Source organism: Miscanthus floridulus, chromosome 6 (genome assembly GCF_019320115.1).
Source record: "Miscanthus floridulus cultivar M001 chromosome 6, ASM1932011v1, whole genome shotgun sequence".
Taxonomy (NCBI): domain Eukaryota; kingdom Viridiplantae; phylum Streptophyta; class Magnoliopsida; order Poales; family Poaceae; genus Miscanthus; species Miscanthus floridulus.
The window spans coordinates 27,263,308-27,290,989 of NC_089585.1; the positions used below are offsets into that span (position 1 = coordinate 27,263,308).

Below are 27,682 nucleotides of genomic sequence, written 5' to 3' on the forward strand. Positions count from 1 at the left end.
AGAACTGCAATGCTCCTTAGAAGACACACACATAGAGGCAGCTGCTGCCGAGAATGAAGTTGAACCAGTGGCAGCTATTGGTGTCACAGAAGCTACAGAGGCTGATGTTGGTGATGTTGACTTGTAGTTCCTAGCGGTGATTTCTTCACCCGACGAGCCATATGTTGGAAAGATGTTTGATACAATCGAAGAGGCTAAGCTTTGCTACAATGAATATGCTAGAAGGAGGGGATTTTCTATAAGAACCGAAACGTCTAGGAGGTCAGCCATTACAAAGGAACTTGACAAAGTCTTGTTTGTGTGCAACAAGGTAGGCAAAAGTAAAAAGAGCAAGGGTATTCATGAAGAGATCACTGAAGTTGATGATGTTGAGATTGGTACCTCTCAAAGTAGTGGTTCTGATTTGGATGAACCAAAACGGAAAAAGGCAAAGTGCATAAGCATCAAAAGGAAAAGAGAGAAGATGAAGTACACGAGCTGTAGAGCAAGGATGTTGATCAAGTTCAATGGAAACAAGTGGTTTGTGAAGCAATTTATTGCTAATCACAACCATAGCTTAGTGGACAAACCATCGCTTGCTAAGTTTCTAAGGTCACATGCCGGAATACCAAAAGAGGAAGTGTAGTTACTAACCCTTTTGCATGATTGCAATTTGGAAACGAGCCGGATGATGCAGCTCATGTATGAGCTGTATGGATCTGCACATTCTATACCTTATCATGAGAAGCATGTGAGCAACTTAAGGGCAGGGATAAGGGCACATGCAGCGAGGAGTGATATGTCTTAAACTATCTTACTTCAATGAGCTAAAGAAGGAAGACATCGATTTCTTCTTCAAAGTTAAGCTAGATGCTGATGACAAAGTGGAGAATATTTTCTAGGTAGATGGTGCAGCAAGAGTCGCATACAAGACTTATAATGACTGCATCTCTTTTGATAGCACATACCTCACCAATATACACAAGATGCCTTTTGCTCCATTCATAGCAATTAATAGACTTGCACAATCAATTCAAGTGGGTTGTGCTTTCTTGAGAAATGAAATTGCAAATTCTAATTGTTGGTTGTTCCAAGCCTTTCTAGAAGCAATGAATGGGCTGGAGCCTCTCAATTTGATCACAGACCAGGACTTGGCAATAGCATCAACGATAAGGGCAGTTTTTGTATCTACCCGGCATCGATGTTGCTGTTGGCACATCATTTCAAAGATTGAGTCAAGGCTTGATGTGTACTTTTCATCAAGAAAAGGCTTGGAGAAGTACAATGAGATTGTGAACCATAGCCTAAGTCCAGAAGAGTTTGAGAGCAGGTGGCAAGGTATGATAGAAAAGTATAGAGCTACTGAAAATGAAATCCTCCGCAACTTGTTTCAAATCAGGCATCTTTGGGTTCCTGCCTACTTCATGGATAGGTTCTATCCATTCTTGCAGTTGACCTAGCGAAGTGAGAGCTTCAATGCCATCCTAAAGAAATATGCGAATCCACATAACTCCATACTGGATTTTGTCCACCAGTACAAGAAAATCCAGGACAAGATCGATGTAGCGAAGGATAAGCAGGACTGCAGGATGGACCAAAAGTTGCCTCCACCATGGTCAAGGTATCCTTTGGAGAAGCATGCTATTGAGGTGTACACAAGGAACATTTACTATAGGTTTTGCGCTAAACTTCAGAAGATGGCACAGTACGTCTATCAGCAAGTATATCCAAATGTGTACCGGTTGAGCCCTATTGAAGATTGTGTTGGAGGATATGGCTCTAGGCTGTATGAGGTTACTTATAATGAAGAGCGTGCTATAATTAGCTGTCAATGCTGCAAATTCCAGAAGGATGGAATTTTTTGCTGCCATGTTCTAAAAGTGTTGATAGACAAGGGGGTAAAAAAATCAAAGACCCCTACATTCTTCAAAGGTGGACACCACAGGAGAATGCAACTTTTGTATCTATGTTGTAAGTTGGTGCTCAAATAGCTACAATGCCAGAGAAATCTAAGAGAGCATTCCGCTTTGCAAACCTTGCACACTTATTCGCAAAGATTTCTCAGCAGGGTAGTATGTCAGATGAGTTGTGTGAGATTGCTATCACTCATGGGCGTGCAATAGAGGCGGAATTTGCTGCTCTGAAAAAGACAAGGAAGAACAACAAGAAGGTACAAGACGAAGGTACAACAGCAGAGCAGGTGTTGCAGCAAGGCTCTGAATAGGTTCAGCAGCAAGGTTGCGCTATTGAGCAGCAACAACCAACTCCTAGAGCTTCTACATCTTCTATTATCCCTCCACCTCAAGAACTACTCCAATGGCATCTTTCACAACAAAATGGTGAAGCCTTTGTGGTCTCAAACACAACTGTAAGGTGCCTTACAGTTGAATTGGCTGCTCCCCATGAGAACACTATAGTCTTGGATCCAGACATAACAAATACTAAAGGGTGTATGAGGACAAGGAGAAAGAAATCAGCACTAGAAGTGCATTCAAAAAGGAAGCCAAACAGATGCAGTGCTTGTGGCTCAACAGAACACAATGCAACAACATGCAGGAAAAAGAGAAGTATTGAAGAGAAGTGATGAAGGGGAGGAAGGATTCCAGGACTTAGTTTTCAAGGAATAATTTTTTTAATTTGTAGAGATGGTGGTGCTTAAGTTAATGTAATATGTTTTGTCATATTCTTAAGTTAATGAAAAATGGTTGCTGATTTTTTTATTTGAAAAATAAGGATAAAGATTAAGTGTGCTCACTATTGGATTGCCTTTTTGGTTTTATTTCATAAGTCTGATACAGAGTGTTCTCTAAAAATGGTCTCTCAGCCTATATACTGTATATATTCAGACTTTATTTGTTCGTTACCATAAGACACCCGCAATGCATGTTATAATTGCTTTCTTTTTCATACATAAATGCCTTGTGTATCATACTAAATTGCTAGTTTTTATTCCTACGTACCTGGCCCAGCTTTAACTTGTCCCTCTAATTTGTTTTATTGTTGGGGTGTCACCCACTTGTGTGTCAATAGCTTTCGTATATTGGGAATATCTTTCTCCTTGAAGTTGTATATTGTACGGCCATCCCAGTGCTCAGCATGTATGAGCATATGAAATCCACAATCATGGCTGCAATAACACAATGAACACTTATTAGATTTAGCCGATGTATAGAATCTACAACACAAGAACCGGTTTTAATTTTCAACTTACTTATTCGATTGTTTTGGCACACCAATGTCTACAACCTCGTAGTTCTCTATGTCTTTTTTTGAGTTTGGGTAGTGTTTTCTCCGTACAGTTTTAATGCCCTCCATGATGGTTGAAGGGTCGAGATGGCGGACTAGAGGGGGGTGAATAGTCTTTTCTAAAATTAATCGTGTCGGCTAACCGAAATAAGTGCGGAATTATAACTATCGGTCTAGCCAAGACTACACCCCTCTATCTATGTTCACTAGCACCTTGCAAAGATATCAATTATGCAACAAAGGTGTCGGGCTAGTTAGAGCTCTTCTAAACAATTCTAGGAGCAAGGTTACACAAACCTATGCTACTAGTACTTTAAGCAACAAGGGAGCTTCTACACATGCTAGTAAGCAAAGCACAAAGCTAACTAAGCTCACTAGTAATACTCAATAACAAGGCAACCAATGCCTAATTAAAGAGCGCAAATACTTAGCTACACAAACTAAGCAATGTGACTAACAAGGTTACTAAAACCAAATTAGTCACGTAAGGGAGCTACTTCTATGCTACACAAGCAAGAAGGTAATTAGCAAGCTACACAAGCTATCTAATTACAATAGCAACTACACAAGCTTAATATATATAAAAGTAATTGCAAGCTTGTGTAATGGGGATGCAAACCAACGGGAAGAACAAAGTTGACACTGATGATTTTTCTCCCGAGGTTCACGTGTTTGCCAACACGCTAGTCCCCGTTGTGTCGACCGCTCACTTGGTGGTTCGGCGGCTAATTAGCATCACCCGCTAAGCCTGCACGTCGAGCGCCGCAAGAACCTACCCCGGAAGTGAGGGTAGCTCAATGACACGCTTTACTAGAGTTGCTCTTCGCGGCTCCCGCGGGGCGAGCACAATGCCCCTCACAAGCACTTCTCTAGAGCGCCGCACAAGCTTCTTGCACGCTTCGACGGAGACCACCACCAGGCCATCTAGGAGGTGGCAACCTCCAAGACTAACAAGCACCACCAGCTTGCAACTCGATCACCTAGTGCCACTCGATGCAACTTCACGATGCAATCGCACTAGAATCGCTCACTCACACAATCGGATGATCGCTATCAAGTATGTGTGAGATGGAGAGCTCCTAAGCACTCTCAAGCATGGACACAAAGTCTCCCAAGGTGCTCCACACTAGCCATGGCCGAAGGCCACTTCTATTTATAGCCCCAAGGGCTAAACTAGCCGTTACCCCTTTACCGGGCAAAAATCGGGCCGACCAGACGCTCCGGTCGTGTTGACCGGACGCTGGACCTCAGTGTCCGGTCGCCCACAGACGGCCACGTGTCCTAGTTCCAACGGTCACTTGACTTGACTGGACACAGCAGCTTTTAACTGACCGGACGCTAGACCCCCAGCGTCCGGTCGTTTCTAGTAAGGTACCGACCTCGACCGGACGCGTCCGGTCACACTTGATCGGACGCAGCCAGCGTCCGGTCACACTCCAGCTTCTGCGTCATCGAACGTCAGCCTAACCGGACGTAGCCTGCCAGCATTCGGTGCATTTAGATCCAGCGTCCGGTTAGTTGACCAACGGCAGCATCTTCACGACCAACTCGTTTTCACTTCTAACTTCTTCACCCTTGCTCCAATGAGCTAACTCGTGTATGTGTGTTAGAATTTTCACAATCATTTCTCAAAGGATGTTAACCACTCAACTTGCCACGCCACTCGATCCTAGCGACAATGCAAAGTTAGATCACTCGAGTGACACTAGATGACCGATATGCAAACAAGTTTACACCTATTGATAGTACGGCCATCTATCCTAAACCCGGTCATAAACTTCTCTACACACCTATGATCGGTGGAATGAAATGCCCTAGGTTATACCTTTGCCTTGCGCATTCCATTCCATCTCCTTCAATGTCGATGCAACACATGCACCAACACGATCAACAATGATATGATCCACTTCATATCATCACATGATCATATTGGTTCATCGATCTTGACTCTACTTGCTCTTCACCGTTGCCATCGTCCATCGACGCCAAGTCTTGCTCAAGCTTCACTGCCATGCGGTCCATCACTCCAAAGCCTTCGACTTGCCCTTCACGCTTGCAACCAGTCCATCAAGCCAAGTCTTATCTTGATCTTCTCCACCTTGATCACATGACTCAATGTCATGTCTCATGTGCATTTAAGCTCCTTCATCATCACATGTGTGAGCTTTGCAATATCTCCAAGCCATTTTCACATTCATGGCATATGTTGCTCACACACATGTACCTGTGGACTAATCACCTGTGTATCTCACATAAACACAATTAGTCTACCTAGGTTATCACTGAATTACCAAAACCAAACAAGGACCTTTCAATGGTGTTGCAGCTTTTTCTTAGCCTTTCGTCTCCCAAATTTCTCATCGAGTCCATTACCTCGAATCTTTTTCCCCTTAGGTTTAGAACCAGCAAGTAGTAATGTCCCGTTGTGTCTGATCCATTGTTTCCCATGGCCTCAAGCATATGGAACATTACCTATGTTGTTTTTGTTCACATCTCGTTAGTAACAACAAATCTGAATATTCGGAATTTTAGGAAAACATTCATATGTGAACACACCATCTGACGGTGGTCGAGGTTGTTATCAGCACGCCTAAATACACAAGTCACCTGATTCCTATCAAGCTAGCCTGACTATAGAAATGTCTGCCAAAAAAGAGAAAATGCTAAAAGACAGTTACAAAATTGGTAATGGGCAGATGTAAAAATATTTGAATGTGAATGAAGAAATTGTGAAGAAAAGGGGAAAGTCTACAGCTAGCTAAATTATACTATATTAAGCAAGAAAGTATATAGAATGTATATAGAATCTGACCGCTCGTAAGATGTACTATATTAAATAAGAATGTATATAGAATCTGATAGCGACTCGTAATGGAAGCACACGCTTGATGGGCTTGCCGTGGGTTTTCACTCTGTCAATTACTTGAATTGCTATCTCTGCAACAGTGTTATGTAGGTGGCCTCCTGGTTTAACTAATGCAGCAAGGAGCTCCAGATAGACATAGAACTCCTAGAAATTTATTATCATTGTCTTGCAGCCACAAAACAAAAATGATGTCAGATAAAGTTCGTAGGCTGTAATCAATAAAATACTTAGCTTGAACAGAATAAATGCTAGGGCAAAATAAATAAACTACTTAGCCACAACTAAATAAATGCTAGACTGAAAAAAATTGTGGGAGGATAATATTGCATTCAAATCAGTATAGTACTGCTAGTTTTTTTTCACATGTCAGTATAGTACTGCTAGTAGTGCTAGTTTTTTTCACATGTGAGAGATGGATTGGCTTTGGCGATGCTCAGATTCAGCGCCATCCTATCCCTGTTGGCCCTCGACTCCATGCACAGGTGAGCAGCAAGCTCACTAGCACCACACCACACACTATGTAAAAAACGATTTTTAGCAACGGTTCGATTTTTTTGTAGGAGTGGCTGGTGATGGAGCCGCCCCTACAGTGGCGTGCTTGGGTGCCCAGACACCAGCCACCCCTACAAATGGAACAGCAGGGGCGGCTGGTGATACGAGCCGCCCCTACAAATAGGGTTTGATTTGTAGAGGCGGCTCAATCACCAGCCGCCCCTGGAGTTGCTATTTGTAGGGGCAGCTGGTGATTGAGCCGCCCCTATAAATGCCCTCATATACATAGCTCCGATTTGTAGGGGCGGCTCAATCACTAGCCGCCCCTACAAATGACCCACATATAAAACAGCTGCAGCACCTTCTTCCTCCTCGAGTCACTCACTCCAACCCATGAAAGAAAGGTGGGGAGGTCTTGGGCACCTCCTAAAAATTGCTCTACTAAGGGAGAAAGGTTTTAGTCTTAAATTCTTTGGTGGAGAGGTTCTAGAAGGTAAGAAAATGCTATTCCACACTTTTTTTGAAGTTTTAATGGTTGGTTAGTGAGTAATTAGAGTTTTGTTTTTTTCTCTCTTCTATGGTGCTTGAGCTACTTATGAAGTAAATTAGATCCAAGTTTTAAATGTACTAGGGTAAATTAGGGAGGAGAACAAGATCATACCCTTATTTGGTCCATGTTTCTTGATTTTAGTGAACAATTAGTTAGTTTTATGGATGTTTCATGTACATGTGGATCTAGATCTAGGGTTTGGTTTTTTATTAATTTCGTTTTTGTAAATTTATTTTTGATGAAATTGGACTAGGGTTTGTATGAAAGATATTGGGTAAAGTATAATTGTTGCTAATTGTTGTCTTTGAAATTGTTTATTGTAATCAATAAATATGTATTTTAATTATTTATGGATAAATGGGCCATTAATTAATTTTTCTCTACCATGGTGTGTTTGTATGCTTCATGTAATTATATTAGATTTATATTCATATATATCTAAAGTATATACACTTATTCTCAAGTAATTATTACTTTGATTTATTTTTATATATATCTAAATAAGTAGTCCTTTAATGTTTGTTTTATTGTTGTTGTAAAAGATGGAGTACAGGAACTCTTGGATGTATGGTTCGTTAAGGTTCAAGGCAGGTTTCCGTGAAGAGGTGGATAAATTTATTGAAGCCGCAAAGAAGCATGCAACGACATTGAAAGAGAATAAGGATACAATTATTTGCCCCTATAAAGATTACAAGAACCGTATGGCATGGACAGATGTGACTATCATCAGATCACATTTGATTATACGAGGATTTGTTGAGGACTACACAGTGTGGATTCATCATGGTGAAACGGTTATTGTTAACGACGAGGATGAGGAGGAATACGACGATGAAACCATAGAATCCATGTCCTAATATTCAGCAAAACTTGATGCACGAATGGATTTTGAGTTTGGTAATGAACAAGGTGGTGATGCTGGTGGTTGAGATGGTAACGACGAAGGTGGTGCCAATAATGATGGTGGAGCATGTGTCGGGGATGGAGATGATTTGGAGGACATAATTTGAGCCCTTGGACCAGAGATTTTACTAAATAGCCCGAAAGGTCTAGAAAATTTGGAAAGGGTAACAAAAGCATCGAAGGAGACTGTGTATAGTGTTGAAAAGGGTTGTCTGACACATTGGACATTGCTACGTTTTGTGCTTGAGCTGCTCATCATGAAGGCTAAGTACGGCTGGTCAGACTGTAGTTTAAATGATCTATTGCATCTCCTATCATGGGTGCTGCCACAACCAAACTCAGTTCCCACCAACACATACCAAGCGAAGAAGGTCATAAGTCTATTGACAATGGGGGTTGAAAAAATCCATGCATGCCCCAACCACTGTATACTTTTTTGTGGCGAAACGTTCAAGTCACTGGATAAATATCCTCGGTGTGGGGCCAGCTGGTACAAGAACAATGACCTTTACGGTGGGGACAAACCCTACACGGGGAAAAAGAGGAATAAGAAGGGTATAAAAAAGGTGGTACAAGAATTTCAGCCCCGAGAGGACACTCCATTAGGCAACAATGCAAAGTAGAGAAGAATTCCTGCCTTGGTAATGTGGTACCTACCAGTGATCGACCACTTGAGATGTATCTTCCTAAACCCTAAAGAAGCCACACTCATGACATGGTGGGATGATGAGCGCAAGGTGGATGATGATAAGATTGTACACCTAGCTGATTGTAGTCAGTGGCAAAGGTTTGATGAGAAGCATAACGAATTCAACGATGACCCAAGGAATATATGGTTTGGCTTGAGCACCGATGAAATGAATCCCTTCAATGAGAGGATAAGCGACCACAGCACATGGCCAGTGATCTTGACCATGTACAACATCCCAACATGGTTGTGTCAGAAGAGAAAGTACCTTCTCCTCACTATTCTTATTTCTGGCCCTAAACAACCAGGCATTGATATAGATGTATTCCTCGAGCCTTTGATGCAAGAAATGGAGAGGCTATGGAGGCATGGGGAGCAGATATACGATGCGTTCCGAAAGGAGGACTTCATATGTAGAGCAATAATATTTGTTACTACCAATGATTACCCCGCGTTGTTTGCTTTGTCTAGACAGATCAAAGGGAAGACAGGATGCTTGGTTTGCTTGAATGGTACTACATGGGTGTACCTGGATGCATCCAAGAAGATAGTTTACCTAAGGAACTGACGCTTCTTAAAGACAAGTCACAAGTACTGTAGCAAATTGTTCTTTAGATTTTATGACAACGCCCCAGAGATTGAACCCCCTCCGGAGAGACGTCATAACGGAGAACACGTGTACAGAATGGTGAAAAATATACGTGTCGTCTATGGAAAGAAGAATCTAGATGGGATGAACAGAGATAGAAGCACACCTCCTGTCGAAGGCGTACCTTTCAAGAAACAATCGATATTCTTTTAGTATCTGCCTTATTGGCCAGACTTGGAGGTCCCTCATGCCATTGATGCTATGCACGTGCAGAAGAATGTCTTTGAGAGTCTCATTGCTACCTTGATGGACACAGGCAAGTCAAAGGATGGTCTGAAAGCATGGAAAGACATGGTGCAGCTAAATGTGATGGCACAGCTTCACCCGGTACCTGAGGCTAATGGAAAATACACTCTGCCCACGGCATGCTTCAACCTAACACCAGACGAGAAGAGAGCTATATGCACTTTCTTGAGGGGGATCAAAGTCCCGACTGGGTTTTCAGCAAATGTGAAGAAGCTAGTGTCGATGAATGACTTGTCAATAACACACTACAAGGCTCACGATTGCCATGTGATGCTGACAATGTTTCTATCTATTACAATCAGGGCTATAAAGCTAGAGTTCTTAAAAATGGCCATCACCCGCATGTACTACTTCTTTTCGAAGATCTCATAGAAGACGATTGGCAAGCAAGAGCTGAGTGACCTACATGAATTTGTGATGGAGACACAAAACCAACTGGAGATGTGTTTACCTCTTGCTTTTTTTAATATAATGCCACATCTCAAGATTCACATGGTTCATCAAATATAGGCGTTAGGCCCTTGCTACTTGCATGAAATATGGTCCTACGAGCGATTCATGTCAGTTCTAAGTCGATATGTGCATAATCGAGCATACCTAGAGGGCTCCATGAAGAGGGTTACAGTACTGAAGAAGTCATCGAGTGCTGTCAAGAGTACCTAAAAGTATAGAAAGTAATTGGTAAACCCGATTCTCATCACAAGGGTAGGCTGGCTAAGAAGGGCACCAGTGGTAGAAAAGTGTTCATCGACCATGATTACAAAGAGGTGAGTCAGGCACATTACAGTGTCTTGCAGAGTACATAATTGATGCAACCGTATATTGATGAACACTTGGCTATCATTATGGCGAAGAGAAATGGTCGTTCGGATGATTGGGTCATGAAACAACACAAGCAACGACAAACTACATGGGTGAAGGACCAAAACATACCGCCTGGAGAAACTATAGACTCTATTACCATTAGTAGGTTGACGGAGGGGCCATCGAGACAAGTGACATCTTGAAATGCTTATGACATCAATAGGTATACGTACTATACCCACGCAAAGGATAGTAAATATGTGAACCAAAACAGCGGCGTTCGAATAGAGGCTCTCAATGGATTAGGGCGAAAGATCCAATACTTTGGCATCATTGAAGAGATATGGGAACTTGACTATGGAAGGGATATAACAGTGGCCCTATTTTGATGCCGCTGGATCAAACAACATCAACTGAATGAGATCGGATTGAGAGTCCTAGACCTTGAGAATCTAGGCTACCAAGATGACCCTTGGGTGCTCGCTTCACGTGTCGCACAAGTTTTCTATATATCTGACCCACAAAGTAACCTCCCCCGAAGAAGAAGACAAAGCACGTGGTTGCCTTCGGGAAACAGCACATTATTAGAGTTGATAGCATGGACGATGTTGAAGTTTACAATAACTATGATGAGATGCCGCTATTCATAGACTTTCCTAAGAAGATCAGTGTTGTGGAAAAAAACCTTCCCAAAAACATAATGCTATGGGAACGAAAAGGTGTCAATGGGAAAGTCATTACAGCGGGCTAGCTAGTTGTTGAACGTGAAGTGTTTATGTAAGTGTGTGTTTGTAAGACTTTATTTATGCATGCGTGTGAGACTATATATTTATGTACGTGTGTAAGACTACATATTTTTGTATGTGTATGAGACTACATTTTATGCATGTGTGTGAGACTACCCTTTGCAACATCCAGATGACTCTATTTGAACATCCACTCTATTACTACTAAAACTTTATGAAATCACTTAACACTTTATAAAATAAAGAAATAACCAAAATAAAAGTAGGAGATCTTGATGAGTTATACAACTTTTATATTCATCACCTTTACAGCTAAAATCATTTAGTGTTTGAAAATCATGTTTGAAGCTGTCATTTTCTGAAATTTAAAATTTAAATTGTTCAAAATTAGTAAGAAAGATAGATGACTAGACTAAAATGATAGAGCATGATTTTAGAAAATTTTAGAGAAAAAAACTATCACATTTGGAGTTAGTATGAGGGAGAAAAACTAGTTACAAGTTTCAGGATCATCATGAACAATTGTGATTTTTCTTTTTAATCTCTGGGTAAATTTTGTAACTAGTCTCTCTCCCTCATACTAACTCCAAATGTGATAATTTTTTCCTAAAATTTTCTAAAATCTTGCCCTAGATTTGGTCATTCTTTTCATTTGACAAAGTTTGAGCACTTCAAAATTTCAAATTTAAAAAAAATGATAAGTTTGAACGAGATTTTCAACCATTAAATGATTTCAGCTGAAAAAGTGATGAATACCAAAGTTGTATAACTCATCAAGATCTACAACTTTTATTTTGATCATTTCTTCATCTGACAAAGTGATAGTAAACATTGTTCAAAATCAATATGTTTCTCGTATAATTCATGAAACTATGAGTCATATGTGAATTTATGAACAATATTTACTAATACTTTGTTACATAAAGAAGTGACCAAAATAAAAGTTGTAGATAATGAGGAGTTCAACAACTTTTATGTTCACGACTTTTATTGTTGAAATCATTTAAGGTTTCAAAATCTTGTTTGAAGTTGCCATTTAGTGAAATTCAAAATTTCAACAGTTCAAATTTGGTCAAATGAAAATATGATCAAAATAAAAGTTGTACATATTAATGAGTTCTACAACTTTGGTATTCATGAGTTTTTCATCTAAAATTATTTACTCTTTTAAAATATTGTTTCAAGTTCAAATTATTTGAATTTCAAATTTTGAATCGTTCAAACAAAGTCACATGACAAGATGACCAAAATAAAAGTTGTACATGTTGATGAGTTATGCAACTTTTATGTTTACAACATTTTCATTTTATTTCATTTAATGTCATAAAATTGTAGTCGAAGTTTTAAAATTCAAATTTTTAATTTTTGTTTTTTTTTGTTTTCTATATTGTTTTGACTAAAATTGTTTATATATATATTTCTTCATATATAGAATAATATAAAATATTATATTTGTGCATATACAAAAAAAAATTATATTACTTTGTATTTTTATGATATAAAAAATATAGAATTTATAATTTAAAAAAATGAAAAATATTTGTAGGGGCGATTAGATCAGAAACCGCCCCTACAAATGCATTTGTAGGGGAGGCTAGATCAGGAACCGCCCCTACAAATGCATTTGTAGGGGCGGCTGGATCAGGAACCGCCCCTACAAATAGTCCCGAGTATAAAAAGAAGGGCGCACGGGAGTCATCTAGTCTGGGCGCTGTCTTCTTCCTCCGATGTCGTCACGCTGCCCCGCGTGCCTAGGGTTTTCGCCGTCGGTCCCGGTCCCGCGCCCGCCCACACCAGCCCCCGGCGCTCGGTGTCCCACACCCGACCCCTGGCGCCCGCCCCCGCGCGCCGACGACGCAGGCTCCTAGAGCCCCGCGCCCAGCCCCCGGCGTCCCGCCCCCGCACATCGACGCCGTAGACTCCCGGCCCCCGGCGTCCCGCCCCCGCACGCCAACAACACAGGCTCCCGGTGCCCCGTGCCTAGCCCCGGGCGTCCCGCCCCCGCACATCGACGACGCAGGCTCCCGGCACCCCGTGCCCGGCCTCCTCGTCGTCTTCTCCGCCACCGGCAAACACTCTTCCACTTCTCAAGCTCCAAGTACCTATCTATCTATGGATATATATAGACCTTGCACTGTGCCATCTCGTCTGGGGCTTAGACCTACATCTTGGTACCTGATTTCTCTATTTCTTGAGATCGGGGATTCTTGATTTCTCTGTTCTAAGCTGGGATGGGGAAAAAAACCATTGTCCTTGGATTTATCCTGTCGCTGCCTAACAGATTCAGATTTTATTAATATTTGACAAGACAATGCAACCAGCTCAAGTGGCCGAGCTTATTATATTGATTGAGAACACTTATGAAATATAAAATAACAACCTGAAACGACCATTTGCCCTAAATCATCTCTAATCTTTGGGGACTGAAAATTATTAACATCATTATATCTCTTTTGGTTGCAAGTGGTGTCCACATGCCACGTCTACTAGTAGCTTATAAACATGTGCACGATACTCTCGATCGTATGAGTTAGGTTTTGTTTGTATCCTATAAGCTAATTGTTAGCTGTTAAAAGTAGCTCTGATGGATCTAAACACCCTAGCTAACCTATAGTCTAACTAATAGCTCAAAATAAATTATTTAGCTAATAAAAAATATTAGCTGATACTAAATAAATTATTTATAGTCAATGCAAATTATTAACTGGTGTTAATATGTTAGTTAATATTTAGCTAAATACTATTAGCTGGTTTCCTCTAATAGTTAGTTGTTAGTTAATAGCCCACTAATAAAAAACTATTAGCTGGTCTCCTCTAACAGTTTGTTCTTTGAATCTAAATAGATCCTTATTATAGAAAGAAAAGGGAAAGAACTTCCCAATGTGGGCAAAACATGTTTGATCTTTAAAATAGCTGACAGCTATATATGTATCTCAAGTGAGTAGCTATGACTAGAAGTCTTATGGTTCATGACTAGTATTTTCTTTTAGCTAGCAAAAATTCCATCACGGATACAGGAATTAGCATTCTTCCCTACCAACTCTTAACTTGTTGCTGTTAGAAGCTCTCTCAACTCTACAGATAGGATATAACATTATTATAAGATAAGATGAAAGCACGCATGCACACGCCAGCCAATGCGTTGCTACAATGGGAATCAGTTTTCTGGTTCCAAAATAAGCCATATAAATAGTTCATCTTGTTTTGGCATCTAGTTTGATATTTTATCATAATGTTCATAACCCCATTACAATTATAGACATCTTTATATAAGACATGTGCATTTCCTCTGTTGGTTCACGTAACACGAGTGGTGTGGGCCTTGCAAGTTCAAGTGCTACAAACCACCTAGTACTACTTTTGTTATATGCAAAATGGTGTCACTCATTAGTAGTGGTGGCCACCTAGCACCAGCAGCCGTTGGTGCAATTTTTTGTTTCAATTTTTGTTATATGCAAGTTACCTGCAGCCTGGTTTTAGTTCAGTGTAGCTTGCAGCCGCTGCAACTGTGTAGCAACTTAAATTCACTGTCAGGTCTGTAGCTAGAGCTGTGAAACGCTGTAGGTAGCGAAGAGGAAACTACGGAGCTGTTCCACTTCTTCATTGGCCATCTGTTGTTCATATTCCTTTCTTGACTATGCCCAAGTAACATAAAACAAGGAACTAAGAATGTTGCAAAAGACATGGACTACTACTACTACTCCTCCTACCACTACTCCTCCTCCTCCTCCTACTACTACTACTACTCCTCTTACTACTCCTACTACTCCTCCTCTTACTACTCCTCCTCTTACTACTCCTACCACTCCTCTTACTACTCGCTACTCCTAAGTGGCTGTTGCTCTTACTCTACTACTACCACTCTACTGCTACACTTACTCTACTCTACTACTTTCTACTTACTACTACTACTTGCTACTCCTAAGTGGCTGCTGCTCTTACTCTACTACTACCACTCTACTGCTACACTTACTCTACTCTACTACTTTCTACTTACTACTACTACTTGCTACTACTACTTGCTACTCCTAAGTGGCTGCTGCTCTTACTCTACTACTACCACTCCTTCTCTATTTTTTTGCTTATATACTGCTGGTGTGTAGTGGTTGTTGTTGCTGCTGCTGCTGCTACTACTACTACTCCTACCACTACTACTACTACTCCTACTACTACTCCTCCTCTTACTCCTCCTCCTCTGACTACTCCTACTACTCCTCTTACTACTCGCTACTCCTAAGTGGTTGCTGCTCTTACTCTACTACTACCACTCTACTGCTACACTTACTCTACTCTACTACTTTCTACTTACTACTACTACTTGCTACTCCTAAGTGGTTGCTGCTCTTACTCTACTACTACCACTCCTTCTCTGTTTTTTTTCTTATATACTGCTGGTGTGTAGTGGCTGCTGCTGCTACTACTACTACTACTATTACTCCTACCACTACTACTCCTACTCCTCCTCCTACTACTACTCCTCTTACTACTCCTACTACTCCTCTTACTACTACTACTCCTCTTACTACTCGCTACTCCTAAGTGGTTGCTGCTCTTACTCTACTACTACCACTCTATTGCTACACTTACTCTACTCAACTACTTTCTACTTACTACTACTACTTGCTACTTCTAGCTACTAACTGATGGTTGCTATTGCTTTTTTTGCCAAATCTCCTAGGACTCGCTCAGGACTTGTTGTCTTGTCTTTTATCATCAGCTGTTGCACTATGTTTGTTAAGCAGCTGTTGGTTTTTTTTTTTTGCCAAATCTCCCCTCTCCTCTCCTCTCCTTTGTTTTGTCAATGATGAAATTGTCTAAATCCATACATTATATGGAATATGAGCTGATGATCAAGAACTTGTGAGGAACTTAGCATCATTAGCAGCCGCCCCTACATTACCTTCTCCTCTCTTCTTTGTTATGATGCCTTGATGCTACAAGTTCAAGATCAGATGATGATTGACATGTTTCTGAGGCCTCTACCACTGTTACTACTCTTTTTTTGATATATTGTTGTTTTATAGGACTACTTTGGTTTATAGCCCTTTTTAATTTCTTATACCCTCTCGCATACCTAAAGCACACTTTCTTGCATCTATTAGAACAAAGTGCGAAATAATATCGTGGACACCAGACAGTGCAGTCTGATGCCTCGAGCATGATGAGCACCCAACTAATGAGGAGCAAGCACAAGAGGACTAGCTAACTCAGGAGCAGTTTAATAATGAGTTAGAAAAGGATCTAAAAGTGATGCTTACTCAGGAGCAGTGTGACAAGGAGGAAGGGGGAGCAGAAGGAAGAGCAGGAGAGGCTGCTGAAGGTGAAGAAGAGGATGATGATGATGACTCATAAGAGAGATATGAAAGTCCCGAGAATCCTTTCCCATGTGAAGCCAGAAGAAGACCAACAGAGGAAGATTTGGACAAGGATTTTGATCCGAACGAGAAGGTAGGGAAAAAGCCTTAGCTTGTAAATTTTGCTAAAACTTTGGCTGTGTTACCTCTGCTAACACTTTGACCTGTCGTATATATAGGTCCATCCTGAAACTCAGAAAAGACAACGTCGATGTCCGCGACATCTCGCTGGACAAGACGGAGTAGAGGAAAGGAGAGCAGAGGCAACAGCCACAGAGACGGATCACGATGCCTCTGCTCCACAACCTCAAGACACAACCATGACTACCAAGCCTAAGAGGAAATGAGGGGATAGAAAAGGAAATCTATATCTAGATAAGGCATGCTATGTGATAACAGAGGTCGGGCCAGTAGGGTAGATCCTTGAGCCAAAGGAATTAAGAGGATGATTCCGTAATGCGATCGGGGCCCTAGTAAGAGATAAATTGAACCCAGCAATCCCTAACTGGAAAGAGGTACTAGAGAACACAAAGAATGCACTATGGGATAGGCAGCTGAAGCTCAATTTTAGATTTCCGGAGGGTAAGCATGAATTGGTAAAAAAATGTTATCAGGATGATGGGAGAGTCATTCCGACATTGGAGGTCGGAGCTCAACATGAAGTATATCCAAAAGGGGTTAACTCTCTTCAACGAGTTTGGCAAAATAACTCCTAGTCAATGGGAGGAGCTCGTGGCTCAGAAGACTTCACCGGAGGCATTGGAGCTCAGTGCCCGTAACACCGAGCTGGCGAAGAGGAACAAACACCACCATCATCTAGGCCTCGGTGGCTACTATGTCAAGGAAGAACAGTTTAGGAAGATGGACAAAGAGGCCGCAGCTGCTAGGAATATCGATGTGATGAATTTGAAGGTACGCTCAAGGAACTGGATATATACGAGGAGTACAGAATCATCCGACAGTAATCTTAAGTTTGATAAGCCGGAGACCCAAGAGGCGATATCAAGAATACTAAAATATGTTGAAGACAAGGAGAAGGACTCATTCAATCCTTCTAGAGAGAGGGATAAGCTTAGCCTTGGCATGGGAAACAAGGAGCACATAGGCCGCACCAGGGGGCTAGGGAAAAGGACGACCTAGAAGCAAGGATTCAAAGAGGACAGGCACATGTATAAGAAACATAGCCGAGACTGAGAGACTAGTCTTGAGCTCCAAGTGAATGCTCTAGTTGCGAAGGCGCTGGAGGAGCAAGGACTGTCTACGGAGCCACGGATATTAGTGACGCCGCTAGGAGAACTGGCATTAGTTAGCAGTCCTCCGAAAGTTCCTAGCAGCCAAGGTTCCACTATAGTCATAACCCTAGTCGATCGCATATGGGAACCAACTAGTTGCACCTTGGTGTTTCTCAGCGGCCAGCAGAACACTATGATAGAGATGGCAACGGGTGTGGCACATCCTCCCGGTGGCTTACACCATAATAATAAGATACCACCGGACTACACTAGGGTCGAGGTGCATACAGTGAAGCCCGAGTTCATGCAGTGGAGGATAGACTACGCAACTCCCAAGGGGCTGGTGTTACTCGGAGACGTTATGGGGTAGTTCATCCTCTGGCATAAACGGGACATTATATTGACTGTTTCTTCACCGCCTCCCCCTCTCCCAAATTTGGAGCGAGTTGTTGAGGTCGGGGAGATATTTTCACCATCTCCTGACCCCCACATTCATAAGATGCCACATTCTTCCCCGCCTCCTAGCGAGCAAGTGCATGATGATATGCCACCGTCTTCTCAACAAGCACAACCGATACATGAACAACGAGTGCCTCCTGAAGAAGGTGATGCACAAGAAGATGAGGACGTGCCTGAATGGGAATTTCAAAAGAAGATTCCAATCAACATAAGGCCAGTTTATGTTCCAATCAAAGACGTCTTGTTGGTGTTCAAGTGGTATTCCTATGACCAGTTCAAACCTGAGAACCAAGTTAAAAAAGTCCCATCACGGGGTTCTGAGGAGGCCGTCACTAGCAAACTCCACCAAATTACAAAGCAGTATCCAAATGTTGATGCCAACGAATGGTCAAAGGATTGCCCAAAAACATATGAAAGAGGCAAGCCCTTCCTACCAAACCGGGACATCCAGCGCCTACCACTTGGAATGAGAAGGTTCCATGATTGGTACTTGTGTGTTCTCCCAACGAGCATAGATATCATACAAGCATGCTTCCCCACCAGCACATTTGGAAGCCCAGCCAGAAAAATTATCTTTGACTTCAATAACATGCACACATGCTTTCTCCTGGGAGAAATGAAGATGAATCTAATTTGCACGTGGTGCCTGTAAGTCCTTGTCCTCCTGATATGATATGAATGTAATCTTTGAATTGTGTTGTAACTAACCCACGCCGTGATTTGTAGAATGCAAGTGCACATTGTCAAACAAATGTTAAGTGTGAAAGCCGGGTATGTAGACCCTCAAGCTATAGCCCAAACAAATTTTAATTACCCTAAACGGTGGACACTGGATGCCAAAGAGCTAGCTGCTGCAAAAACTCTTTGGAAGAAAGAGTGCATCCGTACGATGAAACTAAGGGAAGAGTCCCTTAAGGTTGCAGTATACATTGCCATGGCTTTCAAAAATCTCCAACAACACTCTACTATATGGCTACCATACAACTTCGAGTAAGTTCAACTCTATACTTAAAGCTTTGTTCGATATATTTTATTCGATGCAAAAGAGCTTATCTAGTTCTATGATTAAATCCATGCAGCAACCACTGGATTTGTATAGCCGTCGATGTTATGAGGAGCATGGCATGGGTCTTTGATTCATTAGATAGGGACACGGTGACATACAAAGACTTCATATCAATTCTCAAGATGTATGCATATCGACAATCCTCATTAGCTTATATGTTTGTATACATACTTGTAACGTTCACTTTTGGATTCTAACAAATTGTATTTGCTAAAATAATTCGAACAGGGCATTTAGGTTCTATGTCACTAATCATCATGGAAGGCATGATCCAGCAAGGAAGGAAAAGCTAGCTATAAAAACACTATGTGCGGTAAGTGTAACTTACTTCTTCAGTACTCCGTTACATGGCTGTCAAAAGCATTACTTAACATTTTCATATGCAAAACACACAGTGCCCTAAGCAGAGGCCTGGGAGTGTACATTGTGGATACTATATATGTTCTATGATGAGTAACACCGGTGCCTACAGGAGACACCCCTTAAGGGTAAGTTTGAACCTCTTCACCCGTATTATAAAAACTTCATACATGGTATGAAATACTAAACCGAAACTTGTTCTCTTGTAGTGGAGAGAAAAGAAAGGAATGAAAAGAGACCCATACAAGGATGACCAACTCTTAGAGCTCGTCGGCGACCTTTGTAACTTCATATTGGACCAGATTGTACACGTCAGAGGCGCCTACCATGACCGAGAGTCTGAGTTAGGTACAAATCCTCAGTACCAACACCTTCGTGAGACTGAAAGGCTAGCTCTAGGACGTTGATAAGAATGTGTATATTTAATGATGGATTATATATATTCTTGTGAATTGGACTTGTAATTGTAGTTTATAGAATACACTTGTGCTTGTAGTCATGGTCGTGGGGCATTCGGCAACGCGAACGTGGTTCGAAACGTTGGTCACGGGGCGTTCGGCAACACGAACGTGGTCGAAACGTTGGTCGCGGGGCGTTCGACAACGCGAACGCGGTTCGGAACGTTAGTCGCGGGACGTTCGGCAACGCGATTTTGAATTGTAAATTTAAATTTTTTGCGGGAAAACGTACTGTAGGGGCGGTTCAAACAAATACCTGTTTGTAGGGGCGGCTGGTACTACAGCCACCCCTACAAATCGATTTATAGGGGCGGCTGGTAATACGAGCCGCCCCTACAAATCGATTTGTAGGGGCAGCTGGTAATACGAGCCGCCCCTACAAATCGATTTGTAGGGGAGACCTAGGAACCGCCCCTACAAATGCATGATTTGTAGAGACGGTTCGGTAGGGGCGGTCCGCCCCTACCAATGGTTACGAGCCGCCTCTAAAAATCGATTCTGTAGTAGTGACACTCACTCACGGCAAGAGGTAGAAGAAAGGGTGATAACAGAGTGCACACACGCACACGAGCAGCAGCTCATCAACTCTGAATGTGCAGCAAAACTAAACTGTGACACCATCTTGAGTTCTTGACTTGTAGAATGAGAGGATTATGAAGCGAGTCACTAAAAATCATTTTGAATGCAAAACTAAACTGGTCCATCCATCGATCTCCAGTCCCCTAAACTGAACAAACACATTATTCCCTGCTATATTCTGCCTATATAGCAATTATCCTAAAACTGCCAATTTGTCAAGTCTGAGCAAACCGAGGTGGTTTTCAGAAATAGCAGTAGCAAGCAGCTAGCTACTGCTGAAATTCTAATTGCTGCTACCACTAGTTTCAGGGTTTTGGTAGAGATTTTAATTGGTTCAGCAATCATAAGAAAAATTATTTTGCATGAACAAGTATAACATGATAGCACACTGAGTGAAACATGCACATCTTCTCCATGAGTGAAACAGGTTCCACATGTAAGCAAAAAGAATGATAGCAGAGCAGCAGCAGGCCATGGAAGAACATTCATAGTCTAAGCCTGCTGAAAAAAGATTCAGCAAGCAATTAATGGCAACATATATGCCATTAAACCAAAGAATGAATGGCAAGGCAGTGGCAAGCATTAACAACAACATATATGTTAAATAAGTATACTGCTTATGCTACTAGATTGCCAAGCTACAATTGAAAAATTGCTAAGGCACAATAAGTAAACTATTAAATTGCCAAGCTACAATTGAAAAATTGCTAAGGCACAATAAGTAAACTGCTTAAGCATAAACACATACTCTGTATGTTGGCTTCCTCTAGTAGACCTTGCATGCGCACACACCGCATCATAGACATCACAAACATCTTTGGTGCACTTGAAATCCATCTTTGATGTGTAATCAACATATGGTGATCGCAAAGTAGCTGGCCTTTTCAAAGCTCGTTTTGGCAGAGGTTGATATGCAAGTGTAACTGAAAGTTTTCCACTACTAGGCTCCTCAACCAGTGCTTTCCTCTTTCTTGATTCATTCTCTTTGATGGCATCATCTCCTAACTTCTAAAATTCTTCTTCTAGTATCTCATCAAGTGAGCATGTAGCACCACCAAAACCTCCTACAGACTTGGTGGAAGAAATGTTGTCTTCATAAAAAAGCTTGAAGTCTAGAGGGGTGAAATCTAGAGGATCCATATTTGTTGCATTGCCTATTTCTTGTTGGACAATATTTTCTGAAACAGAAACCTTGAAACTGCAGCCTTCTCCAACATTGTGCACCGAAGTGGATGTGGCAGCACCATCACCTGCATATAAAATAAAGAAGATATAAGCAAAGATGGAAGAAAAAGGAAATAAAATGTTACAATAGGTAGCTTCAACATTACCTACATCTTTTTGTTCAACTCGATTACTTGGCAGCCGTAGCTTCAACTTCCTATTGTGTGCAATTCCTACTTTCTTAAGATTTTCAGGTAGGATATATGCAAGAGGTTGAGGTTCAGCTGGCCTTTCATCATCTTTTGCTCTCTCAGGGCTAGAGTGTATTGGAGATTTGCCATCTGCAGACATAGGTGGACTTGAATGCTTGTCAGAGCCTTTATCTTGATTATCAGCTTTAGTATCTTTATGCATCCTCCTTAACCGCACAATCAAAGGCACATGATCTTGACTATTGTGCTCATCTTCACTGATGTTGCCAATAAACATGCCATCAACTGGATCATCAAAATCAAGGGGTGGAGTTCCCCCATCTTCAACTGGATCTGATTCTTCTTTTGTATCCTCTAAAGAAGAATACTCTCCTGCAGTTTCTTCTTCACCATCACCACCATCATCTTCTTCATCATTAATGCCATCATCTTCATCTTCATCTTCATCTTCTTCTTCATCATCGCTGTCATGTTCATCATCATCAGTGCCATCATCTTCATCTTCTTCATCAGGCAATTGATCATCCTCAGGTGCCTGTCTTGTTTGCCTGGACCTGGTCTGCCTTTGTTCTACACGTGGTGGTTGGCATTCAGATGCAACACCATCTCCATGAGAACTGGTTGTGGAAGATGGTTCTTCAATTTTGGATACTTTTTCTAAGAAAGTACCCATAAGGTTGGTAAAACCAGTACAAAACTCACTCACAGTAGTAGTCAATTTCCTATTTTTCTACAAGTGAAAATAGTGACATGATCATTAAACAAATGCGAGGAAACGACAGGAAAGCTTGGACTGGATTTTAAAGGTGGATACAAAGATTAATGAAAAAGAAAAGTATGGGATGAAAGACGATTATAAACAACAGATTAATGATCACTATACTACTATGTTATATTTGCCTAGCACAAACAGTGTAATTGCCCAACAAATCATTTAAAAATACTACATCAGATTTATGGACAGACCTGATCGGACATGTTTGATGACACCTTTGAAGACACGAATCTGCACACATCATCTAACTGGAATAATGAAGATTGCACAACTGTATGGTCAGAACTTTTAAGATTGATAAATTAAAAGAGAAAGAATAAGAGTAGATTAGGAACATGGGTTATTTTTTGTGATAAGAAAAAGAAAAAATGCACAACTGTTATAATCCATACCTTGAGCTTTCCAAAGGAGTCGTCACGGTTGGTGTCTAACTTAACTACCTAATCTACCAAGCTCCTTGACCATGCTGCAATCCTAGGCATCGTCGTTGGGATGTCAACATTTTCAACCAGCAAAGAGTCTACATATAGGATCTGAAAAGAAGCACATATACAAAAGAAAATGGTATCATCAAATACAAACAAGGCAAAACAGAAAAAATAGACATTGGTAGAAGAAGAAGAAGAAATAAACTTACAACTAAGAAAAGAATGCAGCCCCTAACAGAACTCCTTTTTCCCATTTTTGAAACCGATTTCTTCAGCTGGTCAACCACAAACTGACACCAATTGAGGTCTTTAACATGAGAAAGGTCCATGATTGATGGGTAGCATCTAGGTCTGATTCCCATGCTGGTAGGGGGCACAAGAATGTTGAAACAGCAAGCATCAGCCAAGACCTTAGAAAATCATCACTAGCTCTCTTGGTGGACAACACTCCTTTCACTATTGCCCCAATCATAGGTGCTTTTCCTCGAGCAATTTTATACTTGGCCTGAATGAAGTCTATTGCACTGACATCAAGCTCATATTTTACTTCATCACCACTGTTTGGCAAGTCCATGATAGACTGCACAACTTCAGCTGTGATTTTAATTACACCTCTTCCAGGAAACACCAGCTGCGAAGACTCGGCATCGAAATAATCCACCATTACCCAATTTGCTAACCTTGCTGGTAGTGTATCACATTTTATATTCAGTAGGCCTCCAAACCCGATTGCCTTTATCTTATTGCGTTGAGATTCAGTCATTTTCTTGTACAGCTTAACAAGACGAGAAGGAGAAGCTCGGTTCCTTGTACCTTAAACATTCCTTGTACCCTAAACAGTAGTCAAATGTAAAATGCTTAAGAAAATATAAAAAAAAGGCTACACGTGACACACAAAAATGCTATATGGGGCACACATATATGCCAGAAAAGATACAACATATATAATTATTACAAAACAGAAAGTATGGACATACCTGATTGGAAGAAGATGCGTGTTGCTGCTGTCGAAGTCCTCTAGCCATTTTCCTGCATACAATAAAAAATGTGATAATTGAAGACAATGTTGACGGTGGAAGGTAACAAAAAGTGGATACAAAAAAATAGATCAATGCATATGCAGTATTACAAGTTGTGCACTTGGAACAATACAGAGAATGGGATAATTTGTTTGGCAGACATTTCTACAATCAGGCTAGCTTGATAGGAATCAGGTGACTCGCGTATTTAGGCGTGCTAATAACAACCTCAACCACCGTCAGATGGTGTGTTCACATATGAATGTTTTCCTAAAATTCCGAATATTCAGATTTGTTGTGTTACTAATGAGATGTGAACAAAAACAACACAGGTAATGTTCCCTGTGCTTGAGGCCATGTGAAACAATGGATCAGACACAGTGGGACACTACTACTTGCTGGTTCTAAACCTAAAAGGAAAAAGATTCGAGGTAATGGACTCGATGAGGAGTTTGGGAGACGAAAGGCTAAGAAAAGGCTGCAACACCATCATGGAGGGCATTAAAACTCTACGGAGGAAACACTATCCAAACTCAAAAAAAGACATAGAGAACTACGAGGCTGTGGACATTGGTGTGCCAAAACAATCGAATAAGTAAGTTGAAAATTAAAACCGGTTCTTGTGCTGTAGATTCTATACATCGGCTAAATCTAATAAGTATTGCATATTGTGTTATTACAACCATGATTGTGGATTTCATATGCTCATGCATGCTGAGCACTGGGATGGCCGTACAATATACAACTTCAAGGAGAAAGATATTCTCAATATACGAAAGCTATTGACACACAACAATGAAACAAATTAGAGGGACAAGTTAAAGTTGGGCCAGATATGTGGGAATAAAAACTAGCAATTTAGTATGATACACAAGGCATTTATGTATGAAAAAGAAAGCAATTATGACGTGCATCACGGGTGTCTTATGGTAACGAACAAATAAAGTCTGAATATATACAATACATAAGCTTAGAACCATTTTTTAGAGAACACTCTATGTCAGACTTATGAAATAAAACCAAAAAGACAAACCAATAGTGAGCACACTTAATCTTTATCCTTATTTTTCAAATAAAAAATTTTCAGCAACCATTTCAACAAATGAAACAATATGGTAGTAATAAGCATTGATCCAGAATAGGAAGAAAATGGATGGTGCTATCCAGACCGTGTGCAAGATCAAACCAATATATTACATAAAGGTGTCTGATTTGTTGGCGGCCATCACCTGCTGAAGAATCCTGATTTCAAAGTACAGGGAAAACAGTTAACCACATAGCAAGATTTTAGGGGTACAGAGTTATATAGGTGCCCTACGACCAAAGGGTCCGATGCAAGGGAGGTTGCAACAGAGCTGTCATGCACATGCCTAGCTTGCCAGGGCAAACTGGAGGTAATTTTAAATAGCAGCAAAGTGTGGCGCCAATTACTAGTACATACTCTATTGGGTTATATATGAGTACTTTCAGTTAGGACTTGCACCTAACTTTTGGCCTGTAGCCCTTAGATTTTATGGACAGTTACATGACTACCTTCACATATACTCTTAAATGTCAGTGATCACCAGCACCAGATAGACATGTACTATGATTCAGAATTCTAGATTGGATGTTATATATACCGGCGATGATTGGTGAGAGAAGGGAATTGAAGTTCATATAATTATAGTACTGTATGTATTTGCAATCATATCATTCTACCAAAACAGCAAAGCTTGAATTAAGAGTGAAACGCAAGGATCTATTACTTGACTTTGGTACAGGAAGGCTTGCATTTGGCCATTTTAGATACACCAAAAAGGCGAAAAGTCTGATCCGGTGCATGTCGTCGTCATCGTCCCCGGCGCGGCACTGCTGCTTATGGAATTGGAAGGATGGGCAAGGAGTAGCTAGCTGGGAGGGACGAGGGTAGTGGGTATTGGGTACCACTAGTAGGAAGGAGCAGGATGCCTCAAGAGTAGGTGTCACTACCACAAAGCCACTCACACAAAGCCAAGCGGCAGCCCTCTATATTGATAGCACATGTAGCAATTGTTGTGACGTCCCTGGATCGATCGTGAAAACTAAAACAACAAGCATGCATCCAGGCTAAGTCAGTATTACATAATAGTATCTCTGAAGAACCAAGCAGCCCCAAACTGGCCGCAGCAAAACACACAACAGATGCTGTTGTGTCTGCCATCTCTTCTCCCGCCTATTCTATTCTTAGCTTAGGCCCCCTGCCTCCCCTCCCCACCCGGTTCGTGTGCAGTATTACATTCATATGCATAGTCATTCAGAAATACAGAGAAACGCACAAGTTGAATATAAATCAACAATAACAGAGAGGGGAACCACACAAATGCACACATGTAGTTAACAAAACTAAGAACAGGCCTAATACCTAGTGCACACTAATACTCAAGATCTGCACAAATTAGGTCTGAGATATCCCAAAATAAACTCACCGTTGCAACTGTAGTAGGAGATTCCAAACCTCTGTAGTAGGAGATGCACTAGTTGCAACTGAAGTCCAAATGTCCAATACTGCACCTGCAATGGTAGATCCGCCAGGGATTTGAATAGGCAAGATCCACCGGCCATAACGTGTAGGGTTAGAACAACATCCATTGAAACGGGTAACAAGGACAAATGCATTAGAAAGGTAAAGGGGAACAAACCAAATCAGAGTCGATTTCATCAGCGAAATCAGTTGCAAGGCGCGAAGCAATGCAGGTCGGTGGAGACCTCCCACTTGCACGACCGTCGGGCTGGGATGCGTGAGGTCGCCGCGGAGAGCCCGCGCCGTCGCTAGGGAGAGCACGAGCGGCCACCGAGAGCGCCTGCACGACCGTCGGAGATGGGCCGCACGGCCGCATGGAGAGAGCGTGCGGACGCCGGGGAGACCACGACCGGCCGTCGGGGAGGGTACCACGGCCGCCGAGGAGCGCCTCCGCAGCAGCTGGGAGGGGGCGAGGCCTACGCAGCAGCTGAGAGGGGCGCGAGGCATGCGCGATAGTCGGAGATGGGTCGCGCAGGCCACCAGGGAGCACTGGCGCGGCAGCCGCAGGGGAGGGCGGGGGGGCCTGCGTGGCCGCAGATCTCCTGCATCGACGTCGGTGACGAAATGGGTAGAGGAGAGAGGAAAGGGGGCCTGCGCGGCCGTCGGAGATGGGTCGCGCAGGCCGCCGGGGAGCGTTGGCGCGACAGCCGCGGGGGAGGACGGGGAGGCTGCACCGCCGTGGATCTCCGGCGTCGCCGGTGATGGGGCGAACAGAGGAGAGAGGAGATGGGGCGGAGAGAGCAAAGAGAGGAGAGAGGGCGGAAATGACGGGCGCGACTCCCCAAAATTCAAACAGTGTTGCCTGATAGTGGGCCCTACCGAGCGGATTCCACCTCTTCCCGTCGCCTGCGCATCGAACGGCCAC

General features: G+C 41.9%; 1 protein-coding gene across 7 annotated transcripts; it reads right to left on the bottom strand.

Annotated features, from left to right (window-relative positions):
- Window positions 1-5,978: 5,978 nt before the first annotated feature.
- Window positions 5,979-27,577, bottom strand: LOC136457936 (late secretory pathway protein AVL9-like). Of its 7 annotated transcripts, none has more exons than XR_010759850.1 (9): window positions 26,936-27,577; window positions 26,723-26,807; window positions 24,234-25,517; window positions 23,466-24,088; window positions 23,221-23,361; window positions 23,020-23,076; window positions 22,009-22,783; window positions 21,426-21,927; window positions 5,979-6,256 (listed from the first exon to the last, which is right to left on the bottom strand). XR_010759850.1 is itself a non-coding variant. In XM_066457950.1 (9 exons), the coding sequence occupies exons 7-9, from the start codon at window positions 23,029-23,031 to the stop codon at window positions 21,686-21,688; spliced, it is 1,029 nt and encodes a 342-aa protein (XP_066314047.1). In that variant the 5' UTR covers window positions 23,032-23,076; window positions 23,221-23,361; window positions 23,466-24,088; window positions 24,234-24,285; window positions 25,473-25,517; window positions 26,723-26,807; window positions 26,936-27,577; the 3' UTR covers window positions 21,128-21,685. The 7 variants fall into 7 exon arrangements, 4 of the variants coding, with proteins under 4 accessions (XP_066314047.1, XP_066314049.1, XP_066314048.1 ...); XM_066457950.1 differs by lacking the exon at window positions 5,979-6,256 and having other exon boundaries at window positions 21,128-21,927; window positions 24,234-24,285; window positions 25,473-25,517; XM_066457952.1 differs by lacking the exon at window positions 5,979-6,256 and having other exon boundaries at window positions 21,128-21,927; window positions 24,234-24,285; window positions 25,445-25,517.
- Window positions 27,578-27,682: the final 105 nt, after the last annotated feature.

Bases quoted from the DNA above. Each gene is read 5' to 3' on its own strand.
- LOC136457936 (XM_066457951.1), bottom strand. The intron at 21,928-22,008 runs GTAATGTTGAAG...TTTTATATGCAG, and splicing joins AGTTGAACAAAAAGATGTAG to GTGATGGTGCTGCCACATCC.